The sequence below is a fragment of the Embiotoca jacksoni genome, unplaced genomic scaffold (genome assembly GCF_022577435.1).
Source record: "Embiotoca jacksoni isolate LCO1_2020_lvr unplaced genomic scaffold, fEmbJac1.0.p SCAF_4, whole genome shotgun sequence".
NCBI lineage: Eukaryota > Metazoa > Chordata > Actinopteri > Embiotocidae > Embiotoca > Embiotoca jacksoni.
In genome coordinates, this window is record NW_027185392.1 from 7,052,682 (window position 1) to 7,080,117 (window position 27,436).

General features: G+C 41.4%; 1 protein-coding gene across 3 annotated transcripts; it reads left to right on the top strand.

The window, feature by feature from the left end:
• Positions 1-276: 276 nt before the first annotated feature.
• Positions 277-27,422, top strand: pds5a (PDS5 cohesin associated factor A). Of its 3 annotated transcripts, none has more exons than XM_069167503.1 (33): positions 277-375; positions 1,390-1,540; positions 8,391-8,594; positions 9,172-9,258; positions 9,745-9,842; positions 10,073-10,199; positions 10,649-10,729; positions 10,916-11,056; positions 12,055-12,170; positions 12,851-12,945; positions 13,050-13,195; positions 13,479-13,630; positions 14,260-14,373; positions 14,656-14,737; positions 14,850-14,898; positions 15,060-15,199; positions 15,712-15,827; positions 16,404-16,509; positions 16,733-16,893; positions 17,102-17,225; positions 18,961-19,119; positions 19,310-19,378; positions 19,563-19,699; positions 19,865-19,988; positions 21,831-22,035; positions 22,377-22,491; positions 23,011-23,143; positions 23,402-23,521; positions 23,742-23,804; positions 24,152-24,297; positions 24,408-24,492; positions 24,571-24,839; positions 26,335-27,422. In XM_069167503.1, exons 2-33 carry the CDS (start codon positions 1,427-1,429, stop codon positions 26,336-26,338), a joined length of 3,882 nt encoding a protein of 1,293 aa, XP_069023604.1. In that variant the 5' UTR covers positions 277-375; positions 1,390-1,426; the 3' UTR covers positions 26,339-27,422. The 3 variants fall into 3 exon arrangements, with proteins under 3 accessions (XP_069023604.1, XP_069023605.1, XP_069023606.1); XM_069167504.1 differs by lacking the exon at positions 277-375 and adding an exon at positions 484-650; XM_069167505.1 differs by lacking the exon at positions 277-375 and adding an exon at positions 944-1,265.
• The last annotated feature ends 14 nt before the right edge of the window (positions 27,423-27,436 follow it).

Here is a 27,436-nt window from a genome sequence, read left to right on the forward strand (position 1 = left end):
TTCTCCTATTCTTTGTAGGCCTATACAAGCAACAACAAAAAAAATACCATTATGCAATCCCAAACATATGTTTAAGGAAAAAAAACGTGGCGAAAATATTTATTACACAAAAAAAAAAAGTAAAATTCTGACAACATTTTAGGATACACCCACATTTGGCTCAGGAACAGAAAGTGAAGCGAGTGTGTGCCAGCTGTTTGTTTCCGACTCCCGCCATGTATTTTGATGCCGCAGTACTCCTGAGAGACCGACGGGGGCGCTGTGCACCCAGCCTTCAACACAAGACAGCACTGACTGAGCGGACAGAGAGCTTTGTGCCGAAAACTAAAGCCCAACCTGTGTCAGACTAATGAATTAAAACGGCCCATTTGAGAGGTAAATACCAACGAGGAACTGCTCGGCAAATATCCCCGAGGCTTTATCCGTAGTTTCATATTTGGAGATAGATTCATTTTGCATTTATTTTGAGGTGCTTCCAAAAAAAAAAAAAAAAAAAAAAAAAAAAAAAAAAAAAGCCATCCGTGGGGCAAGTTGTTGGTGTTGAGAGGAGGGTTCAGGGCGACGGTAGCGGCAGCAGCAGCAGCAGCAGCCCTGTGAACTAGCGGCGGTGCGGAGCGATGCTCGGGGAAGTTGACAAAAGACAGTAACAAGTAAATTAGCTTCATTTTTAAACTTCACAAAGTAGTTGCACGAGTCGGAAAGCGCAGGAACTAACCTCGAGCGTGGCTATTTGAGCGAAAAGACGATCGGACACTCCGCTTCCTCTGTGATTGTAGCTGGAGATGTTGATGAGGGTTTTTTTTTTTTTTTACCTGAGGAGTTTGCGGCCTAGTAGGCTAACCAGTTAGCGCGGCTAGCGTGTGTTAGCCCGCTCGCTGCTAACTTCCTTCCCGCAAAATGCTACTAGCCCGCTTAGCCCGACGGTGTTTGTACCCGTAGCTTAGCTTAGCTTAGCTGGTTCTGATAACCTGTGTGACAGTCGAGTGAGACCGGGCTGCTGTCCCCGGTGCCTCGAAGTGGTTCTCCCAACAAGTTAGCGGTTAAATAGCCGCGATCTTATCGAAATAGTCGTTGAGCTCGTTTCTGTATCTGAAGGTTTTTTTTTTTTGTTTTTTTGTTTTAATGAGAAATGTCCGAAAAAAAAATGTAGAGCTGATGTTTTAGCTGGGGGTAATTTAGCATGTGAGCTAATAATATGCGCGATCCTGGTTTATTGGTTTTCTGTCTGAAAAGTTTTCTGGGTTAGGGTATCGATGAATATACAGGTGCGATTTTTATCAGTTTCGGCGACCGGAATTGATGATCGGCAAATGAGAATACTGCTTAAAAGGGGTTTTTTGATAAGTGCGGTAGCATGGTTGTGTTGAACTTTTGTTTTCTGACCCATAGAGGCCAGTAGAAGACCGTGTGGACCAGATCAACAAGCATGGAGTTCCCGCAACAGCAGAAACCGGCGGGGGACGGAAAGATCATCTATCCTCCCGGAGTAAAAGATATCACGGACAAAATCAGCAACGACGAGGTGGTGAAACGACTGAAGGTATGTTGATCGGGCTTCTTGCTGTCACAACACAGCCGTAACTCCCATTGAGGAGTATCCAGCCTCTGGCGCGATGCCAAAAACCCTCCAAACTTTGTAAACTACTCGATATTAAGTCATTAGTTGCCCTTCTGCTGTTATAGCAGGCTGTCTTCCCCCCCCCCAATCTTCTGTGATTTCCCTGTGAACAGGACTGTTATGACTTGAGTGTGACATGACATAAAACAGGAGTTATTTTTGTTCAGAAGCCTCCCAAGCTTTCTTGTCCTTCATCCTAACCCATTGAGGCTGAATAAATGGGTTGATCCCAAAATGTGGACGCAGCAAGAGCAAACATTACACACTGAAGCTATTTTTACTGCAAGGGAGAAAAACAGTGACTCATGTCGAAGGAAGACTAAAGAAAGCAGCAGCACTAATGGACCTGATAATAAGCAAGACTCTGCTGACCTAATACAATACAAGAGAAAATTTAAAGAGTCAGAATGGAACTACATGTAATATACCAGCTTCTTCAATTCTAAAACACAAAATATTTAAAGGTCCCGTATTGAATAAATTCAGATATTCATTTTTGTTTTGATTATAAATTAGGTCAAGGTGTTGTATACATTCTGTAAGAGTGTCAAATGCTCAGTCCACAGGAAATGCGCACAGCCCAAATACAACAAATGTTACGTCTCAGAGATAGCCAGCTATAAGCATCATGATCGAAGAAAAGCTGTAGTTGTCCTGAACATGCCTCAGTCTGAAAGGTGTCAGCAAATGGGAAGAGAAGGCTGTTGATATTATTGCGTCTTAAGGATACAGACACAAAACAGCATGTTCTTGATAGAGCTTCAGAAAGGAACCTGAGATGAGATGTAAAATTATACTAATGGGTTTTTTTGGAACTTAAAACAACAAAAATATCTTCCTGTGGATATCAAGGTTGCAAATTAAACAGGACGTGTAAAATATTGGACCTTTTAACTATACGACATGTAAGAGCCCTGAATAAGCTTGGAAAAAGGGAAAATAGTAAGTTGTCTGTTTTTCAATTTAGCAATTTTGTCGCAGCTGTAGTCCTTTTCCGTTTAGTTATTGAAAATGATTTGCCTGCAGTTGTTTGTTTACATATTTAACAGTTTCGGAGGAACATTATCATGGATTTGAAGTTATGTTCCTGCACATCTGATAATGTATCAGTCCATCTCTTCAGTTCAGTTTTGGTCAAACCAGCTGCTAAAGAAAATATTGGCTCCTTAAATGCTAACTGGCATTGCTGAAGTATACAGTGGGTTTTTAGAGCTTCTTAACTGATAACATCTGTGTATTGTGGCTAAACGTGAAGCTATTGGACTGGTGAAAGTGAACTAAAACCAGTAAAGTTGAAGGCCTGATAGCTAAACAACGACCTAAAACTCACTATAAAGCTTTGTAAAGCCAAGGACAGCAATATATTCAACTGATAACTTTGTAGTTACATCATTACCAGCAACCCCCTTCACAGTGCCACTTTGTCATGTAACGTTCAATAAATTATATAAACATATTGTTATGTTGTTAAACCTTTTCATACTGCTTCCTGCTTTCTTACCCTTCTACCACCACTTCAAACTTTAAGCACTTTCAATGTTGGCATCTGTGTTTACAGGGATCCTGTGACTCCTCTTAATCCCATTAGGTCATTTACTACACTAATACTGAAATGCTTTCCTTGCATCCTGGAACTATTCATAGAGTAGCATGAAGTACAAAAACCTTTACCTTGACAAGCTGTGCTGGATTGCAGGTTCTTGACTCTACAAAACAGATGTTTACAGAGCCATTTAACTTGTGTTGCAGAGAGTTGGAAAGACTGACCTTAATTTTATGTGCAGTACTTTAGCTAATCGTCTGGTCGAAGAGATTGTACTGTGCTGTACTGAGTAGCTGGCAAGCACAGGGAGCTTATTTTAGAAGAATTATATTTAATTTCTTCATTTGCATCTACGATCAGCCCAGTTCTCAGGCCATTCTGAGGCATAAAAATTACACCACTTTTGTCTATCTGTGTATTTCTAGCCATAGGTTTCATACCGTGTGTGTTTGGAAGATATTCAAATTCTCACTCACTCTGATCGGCATCATGTTGGTCTTGTGTCTGGATTACTCACATTCAGTAAAGGAAGAGTTGCATGGAGTATTTGGTCGGTGTTGTACTCGTATTGTTGTTGTTTTTAAAGATTAAAAAAAAAACAATGATTACATTTTACTTTTGTACAATACAACATGCAGACAATGTTATTTTACGATAAAAAAAAAATTAAAAAAAAAGTAACCTAGACATTTGCTGGCATTATTAGCTGCCTTGAGTCGCAACAGATCCATAAACTGTATGGACCTGCTGCAGGAGTAGTTGTGACTTAAGATGGTTAACTGACTCTGGCTATCTCGCAGTTGTTCCATAAGAGCACATTTAATGAAGGTGTAGACTTGATCTGTTTGTTGACAAAATAGGAGGTATGAAGTTGTGGTACTGAAGTGGAGATTGTGTGTATTCTATGTAATTCAGTCCTCCCTGCCAGATAAGCTAACACTGGCTAGCCAGGCTGTTGTCTTGCCAACACAAACAGTGCAGATGAATTAAAAAGCAGACTCTGTCTCTTCCATGTCTGCACTCAAACTAATCAATAATGGAGCTGGCTCTACTTATTTGAAGCATCTGGTACCCACAGTCCATGCGTAGCTATATAACATTGAGGTTTTTGCCAGTGTTTTTCTATTACTTCTGCTCAATTGTATTGGTCATGTTAGCTGAAACTATAGATGTCTCTTTTTATTTTGTGTTTGCATTTGCCGAAGGAAGAAATTCCTTGGTTAACACTCATAGCTGGGACATATTTTCACACATTAGCCTATGATGCGCACTTTATTGAATTTGACTTTCAAGAAACAAAAACTGCATTGCTTATTTGTTCAGCGTAAGAGAAGTTGAAGATTTTTGGAGGAATTGTAATTGATTTATGCAACATTAGTATTTATCTGATGTAACAACTTAGCTGGTTAAATAGATTTGGGACTTTTTTTTAATCAAAATCAGATTAGTGCCAATTTCCAGCCCGACTCTTTTTATTTTCTCCTTTTACACTTATTCTCTTTGTGAGCTGCACAACTCTGCATGTGTGGGAGGAGCTACCAAGCTGAGTTCGACAGACTTTAAAGATAAAAAATTATAAATGAGCCTCTCATCCTGTAATGACTTCCCATTCAAGTTACTGAAAATGAACTGACATTTTTGGAAAACCACTACTGGATAAATTTATATATATAAAAAGCCATGCTTGACATTGAGGGTTGTTATCATTGACTAAGTGAAATAGAGCACATCTGGCTACATTTTTGAAAACCTCTGTTTTAGTAGTGCATTTATGTTTTTATTACAGAAGGTAAAAATTCACCGTTTGCTCTGCATTGGACTATGTGGTCGGTACGTTTTGGTTTCCGGGGTTTTACATTTAACGACATGCTCCTCCACGGCCACTGCAGGCACTTTTGCCCAGTCAGCACAAGTCTAAACCTGACAGTTGTCTGATTGTTGATGGTGATTAGTTGATGATAGAGGTTGGATCCACCAACCAAACATGGATGGTTTTGGGGTAAACGGATAAGAACTATCAACAGCATGCCATCACCAGAGCTTAGATTACTGGTTAAGTAGGCCAAGTAAGGGTGTGTGTAGTTTTCAAAGTGTAATTGCTAACTGAGCCTACCTAATGACAATATATTCACCAGCACAGAGTGATCAGTGATCATGTTCTGTTTAAGGTATCAAAGAAAAGCACTTTGCACAGAGACTGAAGACCAGATGGAGAATAGGAACACAGCTTCTGCTTGATCTAACTTAAAATTGAAAAGATGACTGTTTGAAATCCAAAGATTGATGTCAGAGAGAGAGAGAGAGAGAGATGATAGTTTATTCATTTGTCTCAGTGGAGAAATTGGTTTGCAGCAGAATAACAAGGCACATCATTGCAACATCACGGGTTCACTATCATATGATCACTAAGGGCATACTCATAAATCCTCGTGCACATGCCCATACAGAGTCAGCAATAGACACCGAGCACCTGAGACGGATGTTCAGACTAGCTTCATTTCCCAACTTTGATCTTTGGTGTAGATTAAAGAAACCAGTTATAATGTTGATTGTTCAGCTTTCTAATTAAGTCACAGTAGTCTAGGCTCCTTCTGATTTCACTGCACCTTACTGTGATGTTACATGTGTTTAGACCAGAAATAGCTCTGTGTTTGAGATTAAATAAAAAGCAGAGGAACGTGTGTTGGGGGGCTATTATGATTAGAGGGAAAAAAAATAATTTACCTTGTATTTATTGAGAAAAGTTAATTGGGACTCTATGGAGCCCAAGCCTTTTTGGAGCTAACCCCTAGCCACCTTTGGTGGTATTGCACTTTCGTGCTCTTAAGTATTGCCCTCCTTTCTCGGTGGCATGTTTCAGTGGAAGCTATGTCCACTTTTATATACAGTCTATGGCTGAGCTGTTTTCTTTGCCTGACTACCAAGAGTGCTTTTGTTGGAGTCCCCTGTGTTAGTCCCCTCCACTGCTGGTGACGGGCTGAATTTTTTTTTCACGTTGTGCTAATGTCTCTTTGATCTCAGCTGAAGGGCTTAAACAAGACCGCCACATGTTTGAATTAAATAAAGGAAGAGAGGGTGAAGATATATATTTTTTGTTTTGTTCTATTCAAACATTTGCCTGTTGTGGACTTTCAGACTTTGCATTAGCATCAATTTTAAAATATACCACTTATATTTTTAGGCTGAGATAAAAACGTTTTTCCAATGCACTATAATACATTTAGGTCACTGAGACGCTCATATACTCTCAACAGGCCCACACACTTGTCTCTGTGTGGAGAGCTTTCCTCAGCCTGGTTGTTACTGTTTCAGCTAAGTAACAGCCAGGGTTGGAGGGAATGTGCACGTGTGTGCGTGTGTGTGTGTGTGTGTGTGTGTGTGTGTGTGTGTGTGTGTGTGAGTGTGCGCGTGTGCGTGCGCGCGTGTGTGTGTGTGTGAGTGAGTGAGTGAGTGTGTGTGTGTGTGTGTGTGTGTGTGTGTGTGTGTGTGTGTGTGTGTGTGTGTGTGTGTGTACATGTACCGAGTGTGTGTACATGTACTGAGTGTGTGTAGGAGTGTGGTGCTCTGCAGTCTGCTGGAGCTGTTGGCCCATCCCCCACCCCTGCTGGCAGCCTGGCTGTTGAGCGAGCTCAACTGCCATGCTTCAACTCTCTCTGTCACACACATGCGCACACACACACACACACACACATACACATATGGAGGAAGTCGCAGCTTAAAACGAGGTATCCCAGTGCTTATCTATAAGAACTGAGATGTTTGATAAGATTAGTGCGAGTACAACCTCTGGAGACATCTGTGTTTGTGTTTAACCCAGACAAACTAAATGGAAAAAATTATGGATAATAATTCCTGCCATTTTAAATTGAAGTCCAATTTGTTCACTATGATGTAATCTGATTGGGAAAAGACAAAAGTCAACCTCCTATAAACACTGGAAAATTGTTGTTTTTAACTTGATTTGCCTCTATATTGTGAGCTTTTAACTCTCCACAGCAGCCACAGCTCATTTAAAGGGAAAGAGTTTTATTTTACCAAGCAATGTCAATGTAGATACTTGATGCATACTTAAGAGAATTTAATATCTTAAAACCAAATTGTTGGCATCATAATTTGATTTAGTAATTCTTGATAAAGGGTTTAACACTCTTTTGACATTTAATGCTGAACTCTGAAGCTCTTTATGGTTTCATCCTCCTTTAACTTTGGATGTCTGGCCACACGTAGACCATATGATTGTGTTGTGTCTCTCGTTCTTCCCCTCTCATAAAACTGAGTGCACTGCAGCCACTTGCAGTTAAACAGACTCTGACAGACGAGTCTGACAGTGACCTGTAAGCGAATCGGATTATAAGGTGCTCTGGTTAATTGCTTCAGCTACTCTGCACAGTAGTGTATACAGTTTGTACCGAACGTCCTCAATGTTCTCTCTCTGTTTGCAACATCACTGTCAGAAATAACTAATTGATTCCTATTAAAATGAGAATGCATCTGAAAAAAAAAAAAAAAAAAAGTTGGCACCCCATTAATTGTTTTGTTTAAGAATTGTGACCATCATAGATTTTGAGATGTTTGCGTTACAGCTGAAAAGTGAACCTGTCAGTGCTCTTTGGTGGACGAATACGTAATGGTGACACGGTTTCTATCTTACTTCAAACCTGTAGTGCGAGATCTTGTTGTTAGCTAACATATCCACCAAATTGGATAAATCTGCAATCAGAAAATATAAATGTTTGGATGTGATTAGCCTGTTTTAAATTTTTCAACATTTTTATTGACTTAGGTGGCAAAAGTTGTTGTAAAATAGTCATTTTCATCCTGTCTTCTTGATTTTCAACCATTTATTTTACAATTACATGACAGTTACAATTACGATGATTCAATATTAAGAATAGAGCCTCCATTGAATAAAAATGTTTTTCTTTTTTTTTTTTTCTTTTAATGCAATTCCCAATTGCTTCCAAGTGCTGCTTTTGTAATGTCATCATTACAAAACATCATCGTCTTACTGGAGATTGAGAGACTTCTGAGCTGCTGTAGCAGAAGATTTGGACGCGGCATGGGCAGCCTAATCCTCTCTTTCTCTATGACGGTTTACAGAACACTAAGGATGCCAGACAACTAAACAGCAGAGCTGTCAAAAATTCAACTTGTTTAACTTAATTACAAATTTAGCCAAAATAAATATTTCCCATCTGACCATCCATCCTTGTCACTCTTGTTTAACAGATGGTGGTGAAGACCTACATGGACATGGATCAAGACTCTGAAGAAGAGAAGCAGCAGTATCTCGGCCTGGCACTCCACCTCGCCTCAGAGTTCTTTCTCAGGAACCCCAATAAAGACGTACGGCTACTGGTGGCCTGCTGTCTGGCTGACATCTTCAGGATCTATGCTCCCGAGGCGCCCTACACCTCCCACGACAAACTCAAGGTTAGGAACTGATCCTGGACGGAGCACACTCCTCAAGAGAGTAGTGTTCAAAAGCAGGCTTAATGGTTGCCGACTACATAAGTTGAAATGACAACTCACTGCAGATTACATTAACTGATACATTTGCTGACTAATATGATTAATATACTATTTCCTAGTTCATAATTGACTGTGTTTGAGTGACGAGTAGCAGTTGGTAAAGAGTTCTCTGTACCATCACTCCCTCATTGCTTTTCAATTAATCAAGGCTCGTCTTTTGGCAACCCCATAAAAATGTGCTAAAAAGTGGTATTATAGATTTTATATCAACATTGATACAAAGTAAGTGACATTGGTGAGTTTGCAGAGGGATTACGGTTTTGAAGCGCCGTCTAGATCTTTCCTGTAAAACCACAGTGAACTTATGTTATCGTGTGGCCCACCTGAGGTGACTGCAAACCACAGTAATCATCTTTGTCACTGCTTTGGTCTTAAGGAATTGCCAGCAAACTCCTTCTCTTTTTTTGAGCACTCACTGATATCATAAAAGCATTTTAACTCAATCACATGTTTACAACTGCTTCTGTCTTTTCTCTAGGACATCTTCCTGTTCATCACCAGACAGTTAAAGGGACTAGAAGACACCAAGAGTCCTCAGTTTAACAGATATTTCTACTTGCTGGAGGTAAGGTGCTTACTTAGTAGTAACCAAGGGGCTATAGAAGGAACAGCACTTTAGGTTTAGAGCTGAAACAATTAGTCTCTTAAACTATTTGTTGATCATCAACAAAATAACTATTTTGAAAATTAAAATGATATTTTAAAATTGCCCTACTTTCTCAGGGTATACAGTAGCTGATTCTGGCAATATTTGACTTATTGTTGTCATACATGACGGTAAACTAAATATCTTTGTGTTTTGGACTTTTGGAAAAAAAAAAAACATTTGTAGTTGTCACCTTGGCCTCTTCAAAGTCATTGTACATTTTTCACAATTTTCTGATGGTGCTTAGAATGGATATCGTAATCAATAATACAAATCGCCATTAGCTACAGTCATACTTGTGTTTTATGGATTGTAATTCAAGAAAAAGTATACATTTAAATTTTTGGCTGCTTAAATAGGAGTAAGGAGTAATGTTTGTTGAATTCTTGTTTTTGTTTTGCGTAGAACTTGGCCTGGGTGAAGTCATACAACATTTGCTTTGAACTGGAGGACTGCAATGAGATCTTCATCCAGCTTTTCAAAACGCTCTTCTCTGTCATCAAGTGAGGCTTTTGATACCGCTTGAACCTGCTTGACTCTTTTTGTGCCGGAGTTTAAACTAAATTAACTTCTCTATGGGTATAATGTCTTTAAGCATGAAAACACTTTATTCATATACAAAACATCATTTACCACTGCAACTCATTTCAACATCCAGTGTGAGGAGGGTTATGATAGCTGTTTATTTCTAATTTATGATTGATTGTTTTCTAAAATTGTGGTTACTCTACAGTAACAGCCACAACCAGAAGGTGCAGATGCACATGATGGACCTGATGAGTTCTATCATCATGGAGGGAGACGGAGTCACACAAGAGCTGCTGGACACCATCCTCATTAACCTCATCCCTGCACACAAGGTAAGACACTAAAAACACACCAATACACGGTATATTATTTAATTATAATGTTGTTTATTCATTTTAATTTTGTATTTTTCAGAAAGCTGTAAGCAAGATGTAATTAGGTGTGGTCATCCATTTGTATTTTTGTACTGGGTATTCATTTTGGATGTTAAAAAAAAAATTCTAAAAGAAAACATTACTTACGACAAGATTAAAACCAGATTATAAAATTACCTCTTTTCCTTTTTATCCTAAACTATAATTATTTATGTCTTTAATCGGAGCAAGAAATGCAACAGCCACACATTTTCCTGATAAAAATCTGCCAATTACAGTAATGAGCATTGTGTATTTTTCAACCACTTTCAGCTGATGTCACAGACCAGAAGTTGGAACTTTTGTGTGTTTGAGTGAAATATTCATAGTTAAATTAACTAATTGGTGTTTAACCTTCCTTTGAACAGAATCTGAACAAACAAGCGTATGATCTTGCAAAGACTCTGCTGAAGAGGACTGTCCAGACCATTGAGACATGCATTGCGAACGTGAGTAGCATCGTTCACACAAATAATTTATTTTTCATGTATTGGTTATTCCTTCTCAGTTAGCTTTGGGGTTTTTTGCTTCTCTTATTCATGTCCTTGCATTCAGTCAATATAAACTTCTTTCTATATTGACAGCACGTCTTTATCAGTGAGTCCTTCTCTCACAGTTTTTTTTCCCTTCCTCAGTTCTTCAATCAGGTTTTGGTGATGGGCAAGTCATCAGTCAGTGACCTATCAGAGCACGTCTTTGACCTCATCCAGGAACTGTTTGCCATTGACCCAATGCTGCTTACCTCCGTCATGCCACAGCTGGAGTTCAAACTAAAGGTTAACACAGCATACTCACACGACCACACACACACAGAGCTGTTAATAATCATTATTTTGACATTGTTGTTATATTTATATTTGGTGGATCCTCTGCGAGCTTAAAGGGGAGATCCATGTATGTTACACACCAAAGTCTATTTACAGGTTTTAGTGAGTTCCGCATCACATGTAAAAAAAATGTTTTGTGAACCTTTTTGTGGCTGCAGAGGGAACTCTACAGAGTCTGATAAATTACGTCCAGCGATTTCCTTGGAGTCTGTGTTGGCTGGGACTGAAGACTACAAATTAGAAAATTCAAAATGTGTAGATTTAGAAAGAAGTGAGCTTACTAGACCTCTGTTGCCCTCCCTTCTCTGCTTGGGGCGAGTATCCGAGGCTACCTTGAAAGCCACTAGCAAATCATACCCAACTCTGCTGTAAAGTTTTACTGTGAGGGATGCAAGTGCCAGGCTTTGACAGGCAGAGAGTTCATGGAATAAAAATTACACCTCTGGTTCTCTTGCATCAGATTTGATCCTCTTTTCTGTTTACTGCCTATTTCATGTCCCAACAATGTAATAGAAGTGAAATGCTATTATACTGTACTCGTGTTTTAAGCATACTGGGGTTTCAGCTTGAGTCAGTTTCCCTCCTCAGTAGTGCATCATCCGTTATCTTAGTGAAAGTTTTAACATGCTTCATTATTTTTAAGAGCAATTTGTAATGTACGTGGGATTTTAGTGGAACTCAAAGGCTTGTGCCACAATAAAAGCCCCTGTAAAACAATATAAAACCAAACAGTGCTGATAGTCTCTTGGTTGGTCAATATTATGAACACAATTAAGGATGGCACCTTAACCCAGATATCATACTGTAACTGCTTCTTTGTTCCACACACCGTAAACATAAGAATGTGATATCAGAGGAAAAAAATATACATACTGTTTTGTTTGCACTATAATTATTAACAATCCATTAAATAATGCAACCTCAACGTGTGTGTTTTGTGTTTGCAGAGCAACGATGGGGAGGAGCGTCTGGCTGTTGTACGATTGCTAGCCAAGTTGTTTGGGGCCAAAGACTCAGAGCTGGCCTCTCAGAACAGACCGCTGTGGCAGTGCTTTTTAGGACGGTGAGTACCATTAACACCTGTCTGTCTTACTCTCGGCCTGCCAATCATCTGTGAAGCACTTTGAACTGCATTAACCTGTATGAAAAGTGCTATATAGATCAAGTTTGACTGATTGACTATGAAGTACAAGTAATGCCTTCAGCTGATTTAGGTGAGAGATGTTGTTATTATTAATAAATTTGAGTATATATTAGAATTTTTTTTTAAAGATACAGCTAGAATTGTTTTTGTTAAAGACCTCATCATTAAACTTTTCCTGTCCCAAAAGTAGGAATTCATATCTGAAGATGATTTGCTAATACAAAAAGCTCTTTGTTTAGTTAGATTTACAGATGGATGGTATAACGACAATAAGGAGCACAGAATTTAGTTCTGTACTCTATATCAGGTGGTGGAAATGGAAAGTGAAAGTTTTAATCCTGACCACGAAAAATGGCTGTTTAATGGAAGATTGGTTGAGGTGAACAGTGTGAACGCCCATAAATGTTTTATTTAATTAACAGCAGAAGTAGTGTTTGTATTTAAGAAGAGTGTGCAGATGATTTGACTTCCGAGTCTATTTATTTCCATTTAGAATCTTAATTTGTATTTTGTCAGACTGTGCTAATTTATCCCTTTTTCAAAGTGTGGTCAGTAATTTGGTTAAATTCATTGAGTGTAACTGACTTTTTTTTCGACAGGTTCAATGACATCCACGTACCCGTCAGGCTAGAGTGTGTAAAGTTTGCCAGCCACTGCCTCATGAACCACCCAGACCTGGCAAGAGACCTGACAGGTGTGTTTTATCTTGTGCTTATGTGTGTTAATGCACTTGTATTTGTCCACATTATTCTTTAACAGAAGTGTGGTTACATGTCTTTATCTGCTTCATTTAATCAGAGTATCTGAAGGTGCGTTCCCACGACCCAGAGGAAGCCATCCGTCATGATGTCATTGTCACTATCATCAACGCCGGGAAGAAAGACCTCAACTTGGTCAATGACCAGCTGTTGGGCTTTGTACGGGAAAGGACCTTGGACAAGAGGGTGAGACACATACGTATATTAGTAGTGCAGGTGTTATAACAGGCAGGTAGGAATTTAATCAAATTCTAAAAGTAATGTGTGAGGTCGTTGGTTTGTCATTTATTCACAAATTTCAGTACTCCTCAATCACATCTCGTCCACATTAAATGCAGATTCTCACAAAGTTTTAATATGCTACGTCTTAAGTGTTTGTAACACCAAAACAAGAAAAGTAAACTGACTCTCCTAATCTTAATTTAATTCTGTCCTCATTAACTTGCTCTTCCTTTCCCTCCTCCCGCAGTGGCGTGTGCGTAAGGAGGCCATGATGGGCCTGGCTCAGCTTTTTAAGAAATACTGTCTGCACCATGAGGCCGGGAAGGAGTCTGCCCTGAAGATCAGCTGGATCAAAGACAAACTGCTACACATCTACTATCAGAACAGCATTGACGACAAGTGAGAACAGGAATACTATACTGTATATATCGGCTTAACTGCATGTATTCATATGTAATTTAATGCTGGAAAGAATTTGAGTCCAAATACCCGAAAATTATGCAATATAAAGGTGAAATGATCCCAATGCAGCCCCTGGACAGTTTACAGCGTGCACTGATCTTGTTGTTGTTTTTTTTTCAGAAAGGGAAAGTGCTTGAATGCATTTTGGATTTAATGACTTATTAGCTTATTAGCTTATCAGCTTAACAAGACACGGTTAAAGTATTTTGTTGGCACTTAGTCTCCCATCACCTACAAAGTACATCAGTAGATCTCTGAAGACCAGCAGAATAATTCACTGCGGCACTTTACAGAACTTCAGCCAACGTTTGTCGGTCCAAGAAAATTACCTGTGTCTGCAGTCTGTCTTGTTTTAAAGACCTGCATCGGTATAGTTGATAGTGATGGCTTTTTCTGGCATTGGCGTTGCAGCAGAAAGATTGTTCTCCACTGCTTGAGATGTACATTTTAACAACAAAAACGAGCGCTCCGTCCGTCAAATCAGATTCTTAGATTCCCCAACCGGATGTTTCATTTTCTGTGTTTTCAGGTAATTCATAAAAACTCTCCCCTTTTTTTCCCTGCAGGTTATTAGTTGAGAAGATCTTTGCCCAGTACATGGTCCCTCACAGTCTTGATACAGAGGAGAAGATGAAGTGTCTGTACTATCTGTACGCCTGCCTGGATACGAACGCTGTCAAGTCAGTAAACCTGCTATGCAGACACCTCTCCATAAAAGTACATGGCTATGTTATATTGTGAACATCAATACTGACCCGTATGTTGGCCATAAACACATTCCACAAAATTACAAGATGGGGCAAAAACACAAGCCTGTATCTTCACACAGCATGAAAACAAACTACACGCGTATAGATCATTGAGCATGTATTACAAGGATGATGGACTGATCTTCTGCTGGGTTCGTGCCACCTCTTATCTTGCCTGTTTCTCCTCTGTGTGTAATTGATCTTTGCATTTAGGGCCCTGAATGAGATGTGGAAGTGTCAAAACATGCTCAGAGGCCTCGTCAAAGAGCTGCTCGATCTCCACAAGCTGCCAGTGGTGCGTGAACACATCCACTAATCCTCCTCCTTCATCTTCCTCTTTAAAAAAAAAAGTACAGCACTAAATATCCCGCTGCATCTACAATGTGTTTATCTCTCTTTCCTGGTAGTCTGAGGCCAATAACACAGCAATGTTTGGGAAGCTGATGAGTATTGCCAGTAAGTTAGAAACACCCACTCACACAAACATTTATTGTGCACCTTAATTTGTATATATTCAATTTTCTTTTACCCTGTCTATCATTTCTTCAATGGTTAAACTTCACTCTACTCATTAGTATAACTGACTTCCTAAACTGACAACCTTCGTGTGTTTCCAGAAAACCTACCAGACGCTGGAAAGGCTCAAGATTTCATGAAGAAGTTCAATCAGGTTCTCGGGGAGGACGAGAAGCTCAGAATCCAGCTGGAGATGCTCATCAGTCCGACCTGCTCCTGCAAACAGGCAGAGATCTGTGTGGTGAGAGGACACTCTACACATTCTGCTCCTCTTTCTTTTTGACAGAACACGCAAGTGTTAACATCGCCAGCACGTCAGCCACAAACACAAGGCTCAGTGCTGTTTGTTTCTGAGCCAACGATCTCCCCTATAGCAGTAAAAAAAAAAAAACTAAGCATACTGAGAGTTGCTGAAAATGGTTCATTTTATTTATACATTAAATGGCCAGTCACATAAATTTCCTCCCTAAAAATGAACATGGCAGATGGTCAGTGTGATGGTGAGATTTCAGTAGCCTCAAACTCTGTTACAGAGAAAAGAAACAATGACAGATGTGCTTTTTCCCCTTTTTTATGTGCGAGTAAAATATGAAACTGTATTTTAACCAAACCTCTGGTTGTAAAGAATAAAGATACATTAGATAAAAGTTGTTGCAGATATAGTATTACTGGTCTTTTTGTAAATATTTATGAAGATATATAAGCTCAAATCCTTAATGTTAGTATTAATAATGTGCTGTTTATACTGTGCAGAGGGAGATCACTCGGAAGTTGACGTTCCCCAAACAGCCCACCAACCCCTTCCTGGAGATGGTCAAGTTCCTGCTGGAGCGCATCGCTCCTGTTCACATCGACTCTGAGGCCATCAGGTCAGAAAAACTCTTCAACGCATATGGCTTTTATTCTGACAGCAGGTCATAAACATTAGCATATGTTCAACTTTAATTCCAATAAATTGGAGTAGAGTAACATTTTTATTCAATTTAAAAGTTATGAAATTGGTTTGTAAATCCTGTTAGGTTCAAGTGTTGTTGTTTTTTACAGTACTCCAAAACAGAGGAAGTCATATGACAGATCAGCAGTGTGTCGTCTTCAACTGTCTCACTCAGAGTGCTTCACATGCTGTCTGTGTGTGGGTCATTGTGTAACACTACCATTAACAGGCTTTTCTCATTCACTGAGACACCTAGTGGTGGTGAGATGTAACTGCAGGCCTCAGTGAGGGCACAGGTTTAACCCTTTCTGCTTTATGGAAAAACACCACGAGAGAGGAAACACATATTGGATTGCGTCTTAATGCACAAGTTATGTAGTGTAACAATTTATGTTTATTACTTACGACTCTTTTTGTGTCTAAGAGTGCTTAAAACTATCAGAAAACACACAGAGAAATGAATTATTTAATACAAGGATGAAAATAATTAACGTTTTAATTTTTGCTTTAGTGCTCTGGTAAAGCTGCTGAACAAGTCCATTGAGGGCACGGCTGACGACGATGAGGAGGGTGTTACCCCTGACACAGCCATCCGCTCTGGACTGGAGCTACTCAAGGTACACACCATGGACCAAACATACTGAAATAAATGGCAGCCAATGCTAAAAATATTTACTGTGTGTAATTTGTAGTACACAGAGAGAGGAAAAATACTTTAAAAATCTTTTAAGGCTGGAGTTTACATTTTTGCGCAAGTAATGTGCTTGATTAACAAATTAATGAGTAAATACAAATAAATAGTGTAAATAATAAATCAATAATACTCTACTCTTTTTCTAGGTCCTGTCATTCACCCATCCCACAGCATTCCACTCAGCAGAGACTTACGAATCTCTGCTCCAATGTCTGAAGATGGAGGATGACAAAGTGGCCGAGGCAGCCATCCAGATTTTTAGAAACACCGGGCAGAAGATCGAGACGGAGTTACAACAGATAAGATCGTAAGAGATAGATTAATGATGAAGCACTAGTCTTTTGATGTACATGTGAAAATGATAAACACCAAAAGCATTGTGTGCGTGTGTTAAACATTTTCTAGGGCATGAGCCTAAATGTAATAAAAGTTTCTTTGGTCATTTAAAGCATCACAGTCAGTGTATTACTTGAACCTGTGTGCAGTCTTAATATTCCTATTCTTGTGTGTGTCAGGACTCTGATTCCCGTCCTGCATCAGAAAGCCAAGCGAGGCACGCCGCACCAGGCCAAGCAGGCCGTCCACTGTATTCATGCCATCTTTAATAACAAGGAAGTGCAGCTGGCACAGATTTTTGAGGTAAGGGACCATTTAATAACTAAGAACTTGCCAGAATCTACCTTCTACTACACAGTAGTTTTGAGTATTATTTTGTTTATGCCTTGTGTCATACACTGCTCAAAAAAAATAAAGGGAACACTTAAACAACACATCCTAGGTCTCAATGAATGAAATATTCCAGTTGAAAATCTTTATTCATAACATAGTGGAATGTGTTGAGAACAAAATAACAATGATCAATGGAAATCAAAATCATTATCCCATGGAGGTCTGGAATCAGAATCATACTCAAAATAAAAGTGGAAAAATCAGATCACAGGCTGACCCAACTTCTGTGGAAATTCCTCAAGACAAGTCAAAATGAGGCTCAGTAGTGTGTGTGTGGCCTCCACGTACCTGTATGCACTCCCTACAACGCCTGGGCATGCTCCTGATGAGACGACAGATGTTCTCCTGAGGGATCTCCTCCCAGACCTGGATCAAAGCATCAGTCAACTCTTGGACAGTCTGTGGTGCGACGTGGCGTCGGTGGATGGAACGAGACACGATGTCCCAGATGTGCTGGATTGGATTCAGGCCTGCGGAACGGGCAGGCCAGTCCACAGCATCAATGCCTTCATCATGCAGGAACTGATGACACACTCCAGCCACATGAGGCTTAGTATTGTCATGCATCAGAAGGAACCCAGGGCCCACTGCACCAGCATATGGTCTTACAATGGGTCTGAGGATCTCATCCCGGTACCTAATGGCAGTCAGGGTACCTCTGGCTAGCACATGGAGGGCTGTGCGGCCCTCCAAAGAAATGCCTCCCCAGACCATCGCTGACCCACCGCCAAACCGGTCACGCTGGAGGATGTTGCAGGCAGCAGAACGTTCTCCACGGCGTCTCCAGACTCTGTCACGTTTGTCACATGTGCTCAGTGTGAACCTGCTCTCATCTGTGAAGAGCACAGGGCGCCGATGGAGAAGCTGCCGATCTTGGTGTTCTCTGGCAAATGCCAATCGCCCTGCACGGTGTTGGGCTGTAAGCGCAGGCCCCACTTGTGGACGTCGGGCCCTCGTACCACCCTCATGGAGTCTGTTTCTGACAGTTTGAGCAGAAACATGCACATTAGTGGCCTGCTGGAGGTCATTTTGTAGGGCTCTGGCAGTGCTCCTCCTATTCCTCCTTGCAGAAAGGAGCAGATAGCGGTCCTGCTGCTGGGTTGTTGTCCTTCTACGGCCCCCTCCACGTCTCCTGGTGTACTGGCCTGTCTCCTGGTATCTCCTCCGTGCTCTTGACACTGTGCTGACAGACACCACAAACCTTCTTGCCACAGCGTGCATTGCTGTGCCATCCTGGATGAGCTGCACTACCTGAGCAACTTCTGTGGGTTGTAGACACCGCCTCATGCTACTTGTAGCGATGAGGGTACTGGCAAAATGCAAAAGTGACCAAAAATCAGCCAGAAAGGACGAGGACAGAGAAATGGTCTGTGGTCACCACCTGCAGAACCGTTCCTTTATAGGGGTTGTCTTGCTAATTGCCTCTCATTTCCACCCGTTGTCTGTTCCATTTGCACAACAGCAGGTGAAATTGATTCACAATCAGTGTTGCTTCCTAACTGGACAGGTTGATTTCCCAGAAGTGTGATTGACTTGGAGTTACATTGTGTTGTTTAAGTGTTCCCTTTTATTTTTTTTGAGCAGTGTATTTGCTGAAACGTGTATTTCTTGGGTGCACTCATGCTGTTTCTTCCTTCACCCTCAGCCTCTGTCACGTAGTCTGAACGCAGACGTCCCAGAGCAGCTCATCACTCCGCTCGTGTCCCTGGGACATATCTCTATGCTGGCCCCAGATCAGTTTGCGTCACCAATGAAATCCATTGTGGCTAACTTCATCGTGAAGGACTTGCTCATGAATGACAGGGTGCGTGAAGCTCAAACTAAAGCAGATACACACACGTATACAATTGCAGTTTTATACACAAGTTTTTGTATTTTCATAGCAGGAGTAGAGAAACCCAGTCTTCAGTAAACAAAGGATTGTTGAATCAAATAGTATTCATATGCAAAGAAGAGAGTGAAAATCTAATGGGCATTTGGCTTTGTGTTTCCAGTCTGTGGGAAACAAGAATGGGAAGCTTTGGACCACTGATGAGGAAGTCTCGCCTGAAGTTCTAGCAAAGGTAAAAGATATATGTACACACACACACGGGTGGTTTATTTCACTTCTTGTACAGATGAATAGATTTTTTTTTTTTTTTTTTCATTTGAATTATTTCATTGCATTCTGTTTTGATGATATAGATTTAAAACATATTTGATATTTTTTAGTTAAAGCAGACATTTATGCTGTTTGTATTCCCACAGGTTCAGGCCATCAAGCTACTGGTGCGTTGGTTACTTGGAATGAAGAACAACCAATCTAAGTCAGCGAACTCCACCCTGCGCCTGCTGTCAGCCATGCTGGTCAGCGAGGGGGACCTTACAGAGCAGAAGAAGATCAGGTACCTCAGGCTGAAACTCACTGTATGACTGTGTCCATAATGTTTTTAAACTAGTTTAGAACTGGCAGATTTGTTCTCTAAGTGCACCTCAGGATCTGTGATAATTTTCTAAACTAGTTTTAATTCATTCACTTTTCCTCTTTGTAATTTTTTTTTTCCTCCCAGTAAATCAGACATGTCTCGTCTGAGGCTGGCTGCAGGTGGAGCCATCATGAAGTTGGCACAAGAGCCATGTTACCATGACATCATCACGCCTGAGCAGTTCCAGCTGTGTGGTCTCGTTATCAATGTCAGTGTCACCTTTACATTACATTTTATCTGCCTTTTTTTTTTACAGAAGTTATTTTGATATGTAACCATTTATGGCAAACTCCCCCCTGTCCTAGCAGAGCCATAATTCATATTTCACCTGAGCTTTTGCTACTATTACAAATCAAAATGTATGCTTTAAAATATACACTGCTCAAAAAAAAATAAAGGGAACACTTAAACAACACATCCTAGATCTCAATGAATGAAATATTCCAGTTGGAAATCTTTACTCATTACATAGTGGAATGTGTTGAGAACAAAATAACATAAGAATGATCAATGGAAATCAAAATCATTATCCCATGGAGGTCTGGATTCAGAATCATACTCAAAATAAAAGTGGAAAAATCAGATCACAGGCTGATCCAACTTCTGTGGAAATTCCTCAAGACAAGTCAAAATGAGGTTCAGTAGTGTGTGTGTGTGGTCTCCACGTACCTGTATGCACTCCCTACAACGCCTGGGCATGCTCCTGATGAGACGACGGATGTTCTCCTGAGGGATCTCCTCCCAGACCTGGATCAAAGCATCAGTCAACTCCTGGACAGTCTGTGGTGCGACGTGGCGTCGGTGGATGGAACGAGACACGATGTCCCAGATGTGCTGGATTGGATTCAGGCCTGCGGAACGGGCAGGCCAGTCCACAGCATCAATGCCTTCATCATGCAGGAACTGATGACACACTCCAGCCACATGAGGCTTAGTATTGTCATGCATCAGAAGGAACCCAGGGCCCACTGCACCAGCATATGGTCTTACAATGGGTCTGAGGATCTCATCCCGGTACCTAATGGCAGTCAGGGTACCTCTGGCTAGCACACGGAGGGCTGTGCGGCCCTCCAAAGAAATGCCTCCCCAGACCATCGCTGACCCACCACCGAACCGGTCACGCTGGAGGATGTTGCAGGCAGCAGAACGTTCTCCACGGCGTCTCCAGACTCTGTCACGTTTGTCACATGTGGTCAGTGTGAACCTGCTCTCATCCGTGAAGAGCACAGGGCGCCGATGGAGAAGCTGCCAATCTTGGTGTTCTCTGGCAAATGCCAATCGCCCTGCACGGTGTTGGGCTGTAAGCGCAGGCCCCACTTGTGGACGTCGGGCCCTCGTACCACCCTCATGGAGTCTGTTTCTGACAGTTTGAGCAGAAACATGCACATTAGTGGCCTGCTGGAGGTCATTTTGTAGGGCTCTGGCAGTGCTCCTCCTATTCCTCCTTGCAGAAAGGAGCAGATAGCGGTCCTGCTGCTGGGTTGTTGTCCTCCTACGGCCCCCTCCACGTCTCCTGGTATCTCCTCCATGCTCTTGACACTGTGCTGACAGACACCACAAACCTTCTTGCCACAGCGTGCATTGCTGTGCCATCCTGGATGAGCTGCACTACCTGAGCAACTTCTGTGGGTTGTGGACACCGCCTCATGCTGCCTCTAGTGGTGAGGGCACTGGCAAAATGCAAAAGTGACCAAAAATCAGCCAGAAAGGACAAGGACAGAGAAATGGTCTGTGGTCACCACCTGCAGAACCGTTCCTTTATAGGGGTTGTCTTGCTAATTGCCTCATTTCCACCTGTTGTCTGTTCCATTTGCACAACAGCAGGTGAAATTGATTCACAATCAGTGTTGCTTCCTAACTGGACAGGTTGATTTCCCAGAAGTGTGATTGACTTGGAGTTACATTGTGTTGTTTAAGTGTTCCCTTTATTGTTTTTGAGTAGTGTATTATGTACAATAAGTATCATTTCAGTAACATTGCTCATGATTGAGTTGTGTGAATTGTGGTTTTCTTTTTAAATACGGCCCTAACTGTTCATTCCTTCATACAGGACGAGTGCTACCAGGTTCGTCAGATCTTTGCACAGAAGTTGCACCTGGCTCTTGTCAAACTGCTGCTGCCTCTGGAATACCTGGCTGTCTTCGCTCTGTGTGCCAAGGACCCGGTAAAGGAGCGCCGTGCCCATGCCCGACAGTGCCTCCTCAAAAACATCTCCGTCCGCAGAGAGTACATCAAACAGAACCCCCTTGCTCAGGGTCAGTTTTCAACCTCTGCATGTTTTCGTACTGAAACGTCACATGTTCCAACATTACACTCTTCTGCTGAGAAGTTTTTATGTGCCCTTTATCGGACTGCAGTTTAGAATATTAAGGATCACATCAGTATCTAGTTTCCATTCAGATTTATAGTGAACATTAAATGAATTTTGTTCAATTGTTTATTTTCTATTGCATTTTGTTGCTTTTATCATTACACCAACTTTTCCGCAGGCAAGTGTGTCATTTCTATTCAGGCTTTTTGTTTAATGCACTTCAAAACATGTCGTACGAAACAAACTTACAGACATTAAAATGAGTTTTTCTCTCTCTCCGCTCAGAAAAACTTGTCTCTCTTCTTCCTGAGTATGTCGTCCCCTACATGATCCACCTGCTGGCCCATGACCCAGACTTCACAAAACCACACGAATATGAACAGCTCAAAGACATCAAAGAGTGAGTATGTTTGGGTTTTTCACTCCGCTCTGCAGCTACCAATCGGCTTGTCGCTCCCTCACTGCGAGCTAAACACTCAACAAAATCACAACTGTTTGCTGTCCTGGCTCCTAAATGGTGGAATGAGCTCCCCAATGACATCAGGACAGCAGAAAGTCTGTACATTTTCCGCCGCAAACTAAAAACACACCTCTTCCGACTTCACCTTGAATAGTAGAACTTTAGTAGCTCTTAAAATGGCACTTACTGATAGCACTTTGTAGTTTGGCTTTCTTGAAGAAATTGTATTTTCTTGATTCCTGTTGTTCTGGGTTTTGTACCCTCATGGTTGAAATGCACTTATTGTAAGTCGCTTTGGATAAAAGCGTCAGCTGAATGAAATGTAATGTAATGTTTTTGTGTCCAGCTGAGAAAGAAATGCCCTAATTTTTCTACACTGATGCTTAAAGAATACACACAGGGGGTGATGACTACAACTTTGACATACTGCATGTTGATTGTGTGCGCTGATATTTTCAGGTGCCTGTGGTTCATGCTAGAAGTGCTGATGACTAAGAATGAGAACAACAGTCATGCCTTTCTTCGGAAGATGGTAGAGAACATCAAACAAACCAAGGATGCTCAGTGTCCTGATGACACGAAGGCCAATGAGGTATGCTCAGGCACACATGCTCAACGCAGCAAACAACACATCTGTGGCCAATGTGCAGTGGGTTCTAGGACATCTTTGCTATTTTGAGACCCTTGTTTTGTAGCTATAGCACCTCCTGCAGGAGATTGGCCCTCATATGAGCACTGGGGACAGACTGTTGTGCAGAATGTAGGGATTTGAAGTTGGTATTTCAACCTGTTTTAGTTGCCCGAGTATCCAACCATCCTCACGGTGTGTCTTGTGTTATTGTGGGTACAGAAACTATACATCGTCTGCGACGTTGCTCTCTTCGTGATCGCCAACAAGAGCACAGCATGTCACCTGGACTCTCCGAAAGACCCTGTCCTCCCCTCCAAGTTCTTCCTCATACAGGACAAGGTAACACACACACACACACACACACACACACACACGCTTCCTGATGACTTTTCTAGAGAATTACTTGTATATCCATTAGGAGATAAAAAAAAAAAAAAATGTGCTTACAGTATCTGCTTCATTAACTCTGTGGGAAATCGTAAAAAAAAAAAATGTGTCACTGCTTGTGGTTTAGCAGTTTATGCTAATCAAAGTTTACTCTTGTAATTTCTGTCAACAGGACTTCAAAAACGATAAGGAGTATCTGTCTGCAGAGATGAGACAACAGCTGCTCACTGGAAAGGTAAACCCACAACACACACATTCAGTGCTGGTGTGAATAGAAGCATACAGTGATGCGTTTTTAGCAATCTACATTTGTGGTTTGTAAAACTGAAATTAATTTCAGTTGGTGCATTGGAGGAACCACATTTTTGCATTTATTGAGAAGTTCAATATGATGTGGAGCTAAAAAGGTAAAATGATCATTTATTGTGTATTTGAATAAAGCTGCATTCGGAAGTTTAACACTCGTGTCCAAGTGAGGGCTATTGGACATGAACATAATCACATGAAACCTGATGGTGATTGATTTTAAGAGCTGCAAATATGATTACTACACCCCATCTCTCCACTCCTGTTGTTATGCAGCCTAAACCTGCTCCAGTGTTAGGAGCTGTGAACAAGCCTCTGACGGTACCAGGGAGGAGGATCTTCACCAAGACCACCACCGCTTCAGACACAGCTAGTAACACCAGCACCAACTCCCCACTGACCTCAACAATCAACAAGAACAGGTAAAGACACACATACATACACACACACACACACACACACGCACGCAGCTGCTCGCTCACACACACAATCAGAAAATGATGCGTATTCATTCTTGGGATTTTAAATGTAGTAACAGCAGCGCTACCGAGTCATCAGAGAGCCGGGCGCAGGAAAACGATGAGAACCCAGTTATCAAGAACGACGAGGGGAAGAAGGTAAGCTCAGACACGATCTACACATTTGACAACTTCAAGCAGTGTTTTCGTCACTCAGCATTTCTAACTCTCTTTCAGGAGGAGCCGAGTCAGAATACAACTCCCGACGTCGGGACAGAATCGTCGCCGGTCAAACGAAGGGGACGCCCACCTAAGACGGCCGCTGCCGCTACCGGAGCGGCCGAAAAAGAGGGAGCAGCAGCGCCGGCAGGGGGAGGAGGTGGCAGAGGCAGGAAGAGAGCAGTCGACCCCAACTCGAACCAGTCTGCAGAGTCAATCAACATCAAGATGTCAAAACAGCAGCAGCAGAATGATGAAGGGACAAAGAGACAGATTGACTTGCAGAGGTAAGAGTGGAGTAACGAGCAGAGTGAAAGGCGTGTGGCAAAATGTAACAAGGTGGAAGTTACCGGCCTTCGTTGTTAAGATTTTTGGAACTTATTAGCTGACAAGTAATTAAACAGAAGACGTTGACAGGACAAAAATTAAGGTTTGATATTGGTGGCGTAGAACTTTTTAACCCCAGTTTATGCCTCAGGTGTCAACTTTTTTTTCTCAGCAGGTGGCCATATGTGAGCAAAGAGATCAGAAAAAGGGAGAAACAGGAAGCGTGGAGTGGAGACAGGGAGAGTTGTAGGGGCAGTCACCCTCCTCCTGGGTAGTGAGACCGACACTGAGATAGAGCTGGAGTCCAGCCCAAAGGCTCTTAACCTGTTGCAGGAAGGAGGTGTGTCGTTTCCCCCCCCCCCAAAACAAGGTCTGGCCAGGTTTGCAGCCTGGTCTACCACATTTAACCAAGACGCCAAATCTACAAGGAAGGGAGTTCCCTCTAGCGAGCAGGGAGAGTCCATCAGTGGAGGGAAGACAGGTGGACAGGCAGTGAGTTGGTTTATTTCCGAATGTTTCTAAACGCAGCGCATTCGACTGTCGAGGTCATTGTGTTGTTTGTGTCAACCTACTCTCAAATACAATGCCTTTGGGAAATAAATATTTTGGGAATATCCATCTTGTCGCTGTCAGACCGTCAACGATACCTCTTTTGTTTTACGCTAAACCTAGTTTCTGGTTATAGTGGGAGTTGGAACAAGCGCTCTCGCCAGGTGCTAAATGTAGTCGGACAGCCTGGGTTTTGCCGTCGACCTCAGTTGTACCAAACCTGGTAATTTCACTGAGATAACAAAATGGCTCCAGGAAGTTCAGTGTTACCAGGTTTTCTTCCATCAACAAAGCGGTGGAGCAAATCATCACATCATCATTTATACAGAACCGTTTTTGCATCGTTTTCCACAGGTCAAGAATTTACTTGTGGTGGTGAATTGCACAGCGCGTGCATTTTAGAGCTGGGGGGGGGGGGGGGGGTATAACCCAGATGTGCTGTAAACGACTCGCGTGCCGAACATCGGTAGACAACTAGCTCGGCGGCTGCGCACATTGAAGCCTCCGGTTACTGCAGCGTGCACAACTCGGACAGCTGCGTGGCCTTAGATTAGTTTAAAAAGAAATAATTTCAGCGTTTTAATGTAAGATTTATTTCATTTTACAACCGACGCGAAACAGTTGAGTCTATGCCATGGTTGTATCGTAGTTCAGTACTCGGTCGTGTTTTAGTTTCGGAGATGTTTTGTAACATTCTTAAAAGTTTATTTGTTTTAGTTTCGACTAGAAGTTAGATACGTTGGAGTCATTTTAAGGGAATCCCTCATTTTAAAAGACAGGACTTTAAGAGCAGTGTAGCCAGCTGCAGAGTTTAACGTCAGTCTGCGATAACAAGGTCTTGTTAGGTGTGTTAGGTCAAGGTGACTGTGAGAGATGATTAGACCGACCCTGAACTTTGTTTTACAGGTAAAGTGGAAACCACGTCTGTAGAGAAAGGGGCCAGACTCTTCCTCGTACCTTCCCAACCCGATGTACAAGCTCCTCTGACTCTAAAAGCTTTCCTGGATACATTATGGACCTTTCTTAAAACACACGTATAAACACACACACACACACACACACACACACACACACACAACACTGACACCCTAGAAGGTTTTGAACACCTTGTAGTCTTGATTTGAAGCTCATTGTATTTAGGTCTTACTCAGAAACATGTTATTTTTTTTCCTTTTGTGTTTGTTGCTCTTTGCTTCTTTTGTGGAGCCATTTTTAAGAAAAATACAGGATGGACATTTTACAAACGTTTTAATCTGGTTATGATTATTGCTTATTAAATTCCCTGGGAAAAACCCTACTGTATGTCTCTCGACCTCTTCCTCCTCGTGTCTGTGCTGCACAATATTTTCAATTACATTTTGTAAATACGCCTGTGCACCTTTCAACTTCAAACTTTTTTAATTTTTGTAGACGGGAAAAAAAATTAGATGCAAATGGGTTTAACAGAACATTAAAGCATTTTGTACAGGCACCAATATTTTATATCTTTAGTATGTTTAAGTGTCTAACTTCGGTGTGTTTAGGTGCTGTAGGTTGGTTAGAGTCACAAGGCCAAACTCTCCGTGGCTTCTAAACTTCTACCTGTGATGCTTTTTTGATGGCCTTCTGATTAATTTCCAGTGTATAAATGGACAAACTGAATCTGTTGAGTTTTTCTGGGTACCGCGCTTTTGAGCTCTTTTTGCCACCTCTTCCCCTCAGTCAGTCAGGGGACCCTGAAATCGAGCTGGGTTTGAATCACTTCTTTTTTTCTTTTCTTTTTTACTGCTTAAATACTTTACTTTAAAATGCGTAAATGATATATTATACAATTATGTGTTCGGGTGTTTTGTTACTATTTTACGATTCACTATGTTTTGTACTTTTGTTCGCATTCTGTTGGGTAAATCTGGCTTTTAAGCACTGAATGAGTGGAAACCTCGCAGGTTGTGTTGCCTATTCTCATGATCATATTTAAAAAAAAAAATCCAAAAAATAAATGCTTTTAGATGTTACCGTGCAGTGCATT

Coding starts and splice junctions, on each gene's coding strand:
- pds5a (XM_069167503.1), top strand. CDS start 1,427: ATGGAGTTCCCGCAACAGCAGAAACCGGCGGGGGACGGAAAGATCATC. Junction 16,894..17,101: donor GAGTTACAACAGATAAGATC/GTAAGAGATAGA, acceptor TGTGTGTGTCAG/GACTCTGATTCCCGTCCTGC. Junction 23,522..23,741: donor TCTTCCTCATACAGGACAAG/GTAACACACACA, acceptor TTCTGTCAACAG/GACTTCAAAAACGATAAGGA.